Source organism: Thalassophryne amazonica, chromosome 21, assembly GCF_902500255.1.
Source record: "Thalassophryne amazonica chromosome 21, fThaAma1.1, whole genome shotgun sequence".
Classification (NCBI taxonomy): domain Eukaryota; kingdom Metazoa; phylum Chordata; class Actinopteri; order Batrachoidiformes; family Batrachoididae; genus Thalassophryne; species Thalassophryne amazonica.
Genome location: NC_047123.1, coordinates 24,372,273 through 24,382,234, shown reverse-complemented (window position 1 = coordinate 24,382,234; position 9,962 = coordinate 24,372,273). Strand labels below are relative to the sequence as shown.

The 9,962-nt window shown below is 39.0% G+C and overlaps 1 protein-coding gene across 1 annotated transcript; it reads right to left on the bottom strand.

Annotated features, from left to right (window-relative positions):
* Nucleotides 1-294: 294 nt before the first annotated feature.
* Nucleotides 295-9,748, bottom strand: chrna2b (cholinergic receptor, nicotinic, alpha 2b (neuronal)). Its single transcript, XM_034162085.1, has 6 exons — nt 9,322-9,748; nt 6,742-6,893; nt 5,688-5,732; nt 5,493-5,602; nt 2,983-4,135; nt 295-758 (listed from the first exon to the last, which is right to left on the bottom strand). Exons 1-6 carry the CDS (start codon nt 9,386-9,388, stop codon nt 633-635), a joined length of 1,653 nt encoding a protein of 550 aa, XP_034017976.1. The 5' UTR covers nt 9,389-9,748; the 3' UTR covers nt 295-632.
* Between the last annotated feature and the right edge of the window lie 214 nt (nt 9,749-9,962).

Sequence of the window (9,962 nt, the reverse complement as noted above, 5' to 3'; positions counted from 1 at the left end):
TTCTTGAATTACTGGGACAGACAGATAAGCGGAAAATATATCTTACAATTCTGAAGAACATTTTCAATCAGATCCTTCTTCTCTGGCCGTCTCCACAAAATTTCATCAAAAGTTGTCTTGTACTTTTTGAAATATGGTGCTCATGGTCAAGGAAACAAACAGATGATGTCATAAAGGCAGAAATAATTAAGGTCCAACACTGGTCTTCATTGTTTTTCATTTCTTTTATTACTTGTTACACCATTATTCAAAAGTAACAATCATGGCAGCACAGCCAGAAAAAAATAAAATAAATACTCTGCAAATAGCCTAAATAACCTCAGTCGGCATCCAGTATATCCAGTATATTAGATTCCTCTTGGTCAAATAATAAAAGACATTTAATCTTAAGTGAAATAAAAAATCATTGGATTGTCATCTTTTGCATTTAAAGCAGCACAGCTGAGGCAAAGTACAGCTTTGAAAGTTCAAAAAATGACAATGCAGCACTGAGCTGGGTGACATGGCAATATACGTACTCTCAGAAATTAATACCTGCCAAATTCGTTTGACAGCAGGTACACATCCTCTGCCTGTAGGTGGTGCTGTTGTAGTAAAAAAAAACACCTTGTTGATTTGCTTGCCACATTGGGTTAGATCATGCCAGCTAGCCAAGGAGGCAGGAATAAACCAATGGTCCCAAGGAGGCAGACAATAATGAACATCCATAAGAAGATGCGGTCAATCACCATGGCGACATACTTCCAATCCTCTTTCACCTGTTAAGAAAAAAATATACGAAAAAGAAAATAAGAATCACTACATTCATGCATACAAAATTCCTACAAGTGTGTGCATTAAATTTGTTTGACTAGTTTGTGTGTTTTTCTTTGCTTTAGGTTTTTGACCATTTCCTGTGTCACCAGTGATGCCACCAGATGTTTTTTGGAACATCATTCAATCTCACCATTTAAACACTGGCACAAACACTCAACTTCCATCCACAGGAGATGACTGAACCCTGTGCTGAGGTTTCCTGCACTATGTAACACCCATACAGTTCTTTAGGAACTGAAAATGTTCACCAGATCTTCTCCACACATTTCCAACCAAATTTCTGGACTTCAGTGAAATCAAAGTTTCTGTACCCGCTTTATGATGCGACAATCTCAGAATGTTGAGGTCTGCTGAGGCCATAAAGGGGTCAGAATTTAGAGAAAAATTGGTTAAAAGTCAAGGTAACACAGATTAAAGAAGGTCAAATTTTGGGCGCAATGCTTATAAATAGGTGATATTTAACGTTATCTTTGTCAGATGTCACATTTGGAGTTGCTCCTTGAGAAGCCCAGAGTTTTCAAACTCATATATTTGCTGTTTTGTGGTACTCTTTCAAATTCTCTTGCATTCTCTCTAATTAGTGGTGGGCACAGTTCCGCTAATCTGCTAACCACTAATTATCGAAGCTAACTTTTTTGTTAGCAGATTAGCTTTTCAGCTAACTTCAAAAACTATCAGCGGACCAGTTAGCTTCCGATAAATTTAGTTACGATAACTTTTAGGCCACTAACACTATTTTACATAGTTAGTAATGGTGAAAAACATTTATAAACCCTGTTGGCTCCGGTCTGCTAAGAGCTAAGAGGAGCTCAGGTAAGCTCAACTCTAACCCAGCAGAAGGGGCCTGGCCAACAGGCTGCCACAAAAATAAAAAACAAAACAAAAGTCATTACCCTTTACAGCATACAGTGGTTCAGCCGTAAGGCCGAAGTCCTCAAAAGGAAAGCAGGTTTCCCTTATGGTTTTGATTTATAAACCAAATTAATCTGGATAGTTTAACGACATTAATGTCATTTGTACAAAGTGAAAATATAACACATATCTTTTAATTTTAAAATAATGTAATAATTCTGAAGTTTTGAACATATTGACACACACAGATGCCAAACTGCATTATGGGTAAACTGAGCCTGAGATTATTGATTGGTTGATTCATTTAACCAACACAAACTTAATGTGTGTGCTGGTTTTTACAAATAAATGTGTATTTGTAAAACATGTTATTTTTTTCCATTTCTTAAAAAAAGGCATTTGCAAAACTAAAAATTCTGTTTGTTAAGTTGTGATTCAGCCAGGCAGCAACAACTGTGTGATAACCAGGCTTTTTACTTTTTTACTCTTTTACTATGCTTTGTAATCTTTTAATTCATTTTATTTTGTTTTCTGAATTGTTTTGTGTGAAGCGCCTTGAGATGACTCTTGTTATCTGGTGCTATATAAAGTGAATAAACTGAATTGAAATTGAGGCTCAGTTTACCCATAATGTAGTTTGGCATCTATCTGTTTAAATATGTTCAAAACTTCAGAATTAGTGCATTATTTTAAAATTAAAAGATATGTGTTATATTTTCACTTTGTACAAATGACAGACTTGACATTAATGTAGTTAAACTATCTGGATCAATTTGGTTTATAACTCAAAACCATAAGTCAAACCTGCTTTCCGTTTCAAGACGTCTGTCTCATGGCTGGACCACTGTATGCTGTCAAGGTAAATGATACTTCCCTACAGCAGTGGGCAGGGCGCACAAAGACAGAAGCGCTGACTCAATGGCTGTGTTTAGGTTTGTGATCGCCTTTGATTCGATCACAGGCATTGGTGGTGTTTAAACTCAAAATCAGCTTGTCAGTAGCTGAGAGTGTATTGGAGACAATACTGAAAGTTATCATTAAGTTGTAGCTTCTGATAAATTTTTCGGTTTTGCATTATAAAAGATAACTTTTCAGTTAGCTGATTAGCGGTTATTGAAGCTAACTTTTTGATTAGCTGTGCCCACCACTGCTAATTAGACACCAAAACTAAGGCCGGGCGACGCTATCCGCGTGACTTTATTGTTGTTACTCAAATCGGGCAATTAGCCATATCAAGCAATTCAAGAGAAAGTGAAAATTACCTTGTGTTTTGAGGGACAGTCTGATGCTAACAGGTGTTTCTTCAATACTCACGCTGAAATCGGCATCTTCAGCCCTCAGGTGGTCAGCAATGTAGCGCACGCCATCGAGTGCGCGTACAACGCTTGGTGAAAGCAGCACTGGTGAGTCTGGCATTGTGTTGTCAAGTACTTTGTTGGCCCTTCCAGCTGCCAACTGTCTGTTAGTCCCTGCAGGTCCATCCTGTTGGTCTGGATTGTTCTGCGAAGCGTTGTGTTGCGTTGGAGGAGTTGACCCTGGCGGTCTAGGAGAAGGAGGGCGGAACGAGAAATATGACGTCAGCGTTCCCAGCTCCAAATCCTCATAACAGTTTCTGTTGGGCTCTTCCAGCATTATCCCATCTTGTAGCCAGTTTGCCGATGTACTGAGGCAATTGCCAGATTGACACCTGGCTAGCCGGCCCCGCCGCCGCTCCGCTGCCACCTCGCGCTGGAGCAGTAATAGCCTGCGACGGCGGCCGTCGGGAGCAGGCCGTCGCATGAACAGCCAGCGGGGGATCAGGTCCAAGAACATGGAGTGGACCCAGCGGGGCATCTTGTGAGTGCTGGGAGAGCGGTGGTGCACATTGAGGACAAAAACGGTGATGATGATGGACAAGGTGACAAAAATCATAGTGAAGAGGAGGTACTCGCCGATGAGCGGGATGACAAGGGATGTGGAGGGGATGATCTCGGTGATGAGGAGGAGGAAAACGGTGAGGGACAGCAACACGGAGATGCACAGGGTGATCTTCTCACCGCAGTCAGACGGCAGATAGAAAACCAAGACAGTGAGGCAGGAGATGAGAAGACAAGGGATGATGAGATTGATGGAGTAAAACAAAGGGAGCCGTCGGATGATGAAGAAGTAGGTGATATCGGGGTAGATCTCGTGGCAGCAGTCATATTTCTTGGTATTGTACGTTCCCACGGCGTTGATGATGGCCCACTCACCACTCTCCCAGTAGTTGTTCAGGTCCACTGTGTTTTCAATCTTCTCCAGGTCAATCTTGGCCTTGTCATATGTCCAGGAGCCAAATTTCATTTTACAGTTCTGCTGGTCAAAAGGGAAGAAGGTGACATCGATGCTGCAGGAGCTTTTGTAAATGGCAGGCGGGACCCAGCGCACTTTGCCCGTGTGGAACAGATGAGCCTTCGTCATGTGTGTCACAGCAAATTCACCGTCGGCACTGAGAAAAAACGAAAGTGACAGTAATGTCCTGATTGAGATGACAGAGGGCATCAATCACAGGCACTGGAAGAAAATCAAACATTTATTTAACAGCAGTTTTCTCTATTAATCAAACCTGTCATTTTAACTCACTCGATGCCATTGACTCTAAAACGCGTCTTTTCCGATAGTAACGCCCCACGCCAAAGACGCGTCATTGAGCCAATTTCTTTTCTTCTCTTTTCTTTTCTCGTGGTATGTTTGTTGTTGACATGGACATAGAACTCGATTTTCTATGGGTCTTGAAAAAACACTCAAATGCTGAAGAAATCCTGGCACTGGGATGTTCTGAACTTTGAAAATGGCTGCCACTCAATGAGTTAACAGCGACAGCATCTTTTGTCTCATGCCTTTCGTAATTCCATTTTCTCACTGATTACGGACATAAAAGCAATTACCAACAGATATGGCAGATGGGTAAAAGAAATAATGACCAATTTGAGGCAGGGGCAAATATACAATACAGCTGCAACAATTAACTGATTCTTAAATTAATCCCCGACTATTTTAGTAATCAAAAATGTTTAAATGTCCAAATCCTCTAATTTCAGCTTCTTGAATGTGAACATTTCTACTTTTTTACTCCCCTCTGATAGTAAACTGAGTATCTTTGTGTTGTGGACAAAACAAGACATTTAAGGACAATTTGGTAAACACTGATCAAAATTTTTCCCCATTTTATGGATCAAACGCCTAACAGAATCATCCACAAAATCAACAGATTCATGAAAACAGTTGCTTGTTGCAGCCTGATAATATATAATATAGGATTTTATTTTCTGTCCTTTTGTGTCTCAAGACCTACAACCATCCTATGACCAAGAGTTCTTCGATATTGTCCTTTAATAAATGCCTTTTTGGAACTTTATGCCCTTTATGCGTTGTGATGCTTAAATTTTGTAAAATACTTTTATGAAAATATTTGAATGCAATAATGAATTAGCCAAAGTAATGCTTATGATTTTAGTGGTGAATTAACCAAAGGACAGAACTAATCAAAAAATAATCAATGAAAAAAAAAAAAAAAAAATTTTTTTTAGATTAACTGATTGAAAGCAAAAAGAAAAAAGAATAAATTGATTACAAAATAATTGTTAGTTGCAACCCGAAAGCTGTACCATAATTTGACTTCCAGCTGTCTTACAATTTTCCAAAACTCATAACAGATGAGCATAATATGTAATTTGACCCACTAGATGGCAGTATTGCCATTTTTTTTCTTTACTGTTGTCTACAGCAGCCTGTTTTCAAAGTTGTAAACATCAAGACACCCGTAAAAAAGTTGCTTACATTATGATGATGATTCTGTAACTCACTTGTTGTAGAGGACGATGTCCGGCACCCATATGAGTTCTGACGGAACTCTTATGGATGTCACATTGTCGTAGTCAGATGGTCTCCATCGAAGCTTGTAGTCGTTCCACTCCTACAAAATATTGTACAAAAAGTATAAGTAATTCATAAACACTTTTTTCAATTCCATATCCTCTCTGAGAAAAATAAGTGCTAACCTGTTTGAGCCAGACATTTGTCGTCATCATTTGGTTCTTCTCATCCTATTAGATGGAAAGCGTGAAAGTTAGAATGGTTATATCTGGGTTTAAACCGAACAATATGTGATGAGGTTGTTGGAAATTTGTAAAAATAGACAAAAATAGCAAACCATTTTGTGGATTTTCAGTTAGCTTTTATATACAGTGAACTTTATATTCATTTGCTTTTGTATTCACTTAGCTTTACATTGAGGCAACTTTAGACACATTTAGTTTTATATTTTGTTTATTTTATTAAAGCTGCTTTCAAATTTCATAAAACTGACAAAATTTAGTTTCTACTAAAATCCAAGCATTATAATGTCTGTTTATTTTTGCATCTTGTAAAATTACAACACATTTTAATCAAGAAAACATACTCGGGGGGATTCCAAACTATTTTATTTTCTGTTTAACACCATCTGCAGGAGGAAGCGTGTGTGTGCATGCGTGAGGTTTTGAAATTACCGAATTTTACCTTTGACTTTGCGTGACTGCGCGTTCATGGGGGGCGTGCATGCTAACATCTGTAAGATGTCTCATAAATCACTTCAGAGGTGATATCTGGTTACAAAAATAGTGTTTATAGATTTAGAAGTGTTTATGTCTCGCTAACCTTTACAAAATATACAAGAAACATCCTTGATACAGAAATAAGCTGTTTTGAAACATTTTCCACCACATTGTTTTATTTTGTTCAAGCTAGTAGCCAGGTGACGTTTCCTTGCCTTTCTCTACTCTGATTGGCTGCTGCCATATGCTTCCCAGCATATTTTACACAAGTCGGGGGAAGCGCTCACGTGATCCATAACATTGCTATGGTAGCTCCTGAAAGTAGCTGAAATTTTTCCCCTCAGGGGAAGTAATTCATTTCTTTTCCCCAGACAGTGCAAATTTTGATCATATTGGTAAATATCAAACTATGAATCACTTATTTAAATACTAAGGAATAAAATCATAGTGTTGCTAAAGAAAATTCTTTTTATGGCTTAAATCTTAAAAAGCCCAGTGGCCGGACAGCTTTAAGACTCACCACGTCAATGAGCTGTGCTATGGAGAGCCCAAACTTAACAATAACCACGTCGGAGATGTTTGGAACGGGTCTCGACCATTTGTTGTAACCATCGAACAGCTTCTTGAAGAGCTCATCCTCAGCATGCGAATGCATCTCCTGCTGACAAACAACTGTGGATACAAAATTGAAACAGAAAACTGCAGAAATAGACAAAAGAAAATAATAAACCAAAGAAAAATGTGACTTCATAAATCAATCTGATTCAACACCACTGAGATAAATTCTGGACACTATGCGTTTACTAGAACGAGAACATATCAGGACCTTGAGAGTTTTTATTTGTTAGCTTTTAAGTCATCTTCTGTCTCACTGTATCTTGCTGAAAAAAGCTGTATAACATGATCCTTAAAAAGCCAAATTTTTAAGCTACATAAAAACAGTTTTTTTTCATAATATGAGCCCTTAAATTAGGAATGCGTAGAAATTCACGTTAACTTTAAGACCAAAAAGTGTAGTTCCGCACGTTAAAGATTAAGTCTGTACGTCACATATTAAGGCAAACAAGAATTAGACGTGATAATTAGAGAAATCAGGTAATTTACTGTCTGTACAGCCTCTCTCATGTCCTGCCATCAGAAACTAATTTCACTCTGGCAAAGAAGCAGGCACTAGAAACATCTTATCAGCCGTCTCGCCACACAGAGTTGTGTGTGTGTGTGTGTGTGTGTGTGTGTGTGTGTGTGTGTGTGTGTGTGTGTGTGTGTGTGTGTGTGTGTGTGTGTGTGTGTGTGTGTGTGTGTGTGTGTGTGTGTGTGTGTGTGTGTGTGTGTGTGTGTGTGTGTGTGTGTGTGTGTTCAATCATCCGTCTGTCTGGGAAGGACCAGATGTCGGGAATTAGATTTTAAAAAATGGCTCTTGGTTGCCACAGATCCAACCTTCCTGCCAGCAAACACTTGATAAACGACGACAGCATCCAATGCATTTGGGCCGTGGTTGTTGGTCTGCAGCCAAAGCCGTTGGCGAGGCGTACAGTACCCTCACCAGTCTGGACCATCGAGTCAGCAGCTTCCTCGGCCAGAGGTGCTCTCGGTAAAATTGGACTGTCAAATACTTGGTAATAAAAGTTCACAAAGAGCCATTTTTTTCTGAGTTGACAGAATCAATACAAATTCAGAATGTGAATTTGAATTATTTTTAATTAATTGGGATACATGCGCATATAAGCGAACGTCTGACTGCATCAACTGTTTTTGACTTTATAATCATCAATCATCTGTCGGTCATCATCCCGCCGTCAGGATCCTTGGATTTAAAGACTCCAGTTATTATTTATTTCACCAAATCCATGTTGGATATGACTCTTGTGATGTGTTAAAGTTCCAGACATAATTACAATACTTTTGCCCGTTCTTTTCAGCAGTACGTGAACACAACATTCAGACGATATTGAGATAGTCCTCTTAATGCAGAAAAGATAGCATGTTCACACCAATATTCAATGATGTCAGAAAAAAAAAAAAAAACTGAGTTAAATCCAGCAACTTTGTCTGCCGGAGGAATCGTGTCTTGACAATTCTAGAAGAAAACAAGAAAACAAAATAAGAATTGTACAGTTTTTAATGACAAATTAACACATGTCCAACTTGCCGCGGACAACAGGACAAGCCTCAATATCGAACCATGTTTGATGCACAAATAACGGGAAAATTGCTAATTAATTAGAAGACTGAAAAATCCTGGAACTGATGGCAGTGGCTATCCATATGTAGCCATATTCATATAGTGAAATTCTATTTGTCACGTGATCATGAGGGTATGCACTTGTACATGTATTTGCTATTTGTGCGTAGTTTCCTAAACTATGGCAACCCCAACCACTAATCCTAACCATAACAATAATGCCAAACCATAACCCCTAACCCTAGCCTTAACCATAACAAGGCTGCGCTATATACGAATAGAATTTGGAATTACTAATACGGCTACATGGAAATAGCCACTTCCTTTTCTTCTTATTATTGCAAAACAAGTTCCATACTTATTTCTGGCTCCTGGGACGCACCAGTTAGAGTGGCACATGTCCTGGCCAATGTCACTCATTTCAGGTGGGACTTGAACTGGCATTTTTTTTTTTTACTACTCATTAATATTATCACCATCATCAACCATCTACCAGTCTACCATGTGCCTTCTGGCAAATTGTATCAGGAATTTCATATCTTTTTAGGAAAATCCTTTTTGTTATTATCATTGCTGTACATTTTGGTTATATGTATGCAATGAATAATTATATAACATATACTACTAAACTACAACAAAATGCTTCTTGTAAGCCTATTTTCACAGGTATTGTTGCTTATATCGACTTAAAAATCTGATTGATATAAGCTTGATTAGGGCGGGGCAGGGCAGGGGGATGAGGCACCCACAAACCCCCATCTGGCTACGCCCCTGTACACAGTTACATTTAATCCTTTTGCATTTTTCTGCTTTACGCCTCACTCCCCTTCATTCATTTAAAGTTTGCCCGCAATAGAACATTAACTTGGGAGAAGTTATGCTATAATTACAAGAGGAACAAAATATAAAAGTTCTTACCTGGCTGACAGAAGACTAGTGACCAGATAATAGCCGGACCCGGAGAGAACAGGTGGCTACCTCCCATTTTTGTTGTCCGCCAGGAAATAGTCCAACTCGACTGGAGCGCACTGAGGTGTTTCCGTCCACTGAAACGTTATTCCGTGATGAGTGACGAAAACGTGTCATTTTCACGGCAGGGAGACATATCAGAAAAACCCAACCGCTGCTGCACTCATACCCGGTTTCATCTTTTAAAAGTTAAATCACAGAAATAATTTGTTGTTGCCAAGTCATGCGCGTCTTTTTACGCCTTCGTGTTGCCATGTTCGTTGAAAATTCGCTTTGTGTCCGGAAACCTCTCTGATTAACAGCACTCTGGTTTGTGTTACGTGAGTGGATCAAACCCCTTTTTGAAGGGAGACACGGGACACATCTGTGTCTTTAAAGATACACACACACTCTCTCTCTCTCTCTCTCTCTCTCTCTCTCTCTCTCTCTCTCTCTCTCTCTCTCTCTCCTTCCTTACAGTCCAGCATTGATGGCAACCTAATTTAAATATTCCAGTAACAATTACCAAAAAGCAACGAGTTCGCTCCAAATAAGTAAAATCTGTTAATTAGTCAGAAAAAGAAAAAAGAAATGACGCACAGAGTTCAAAG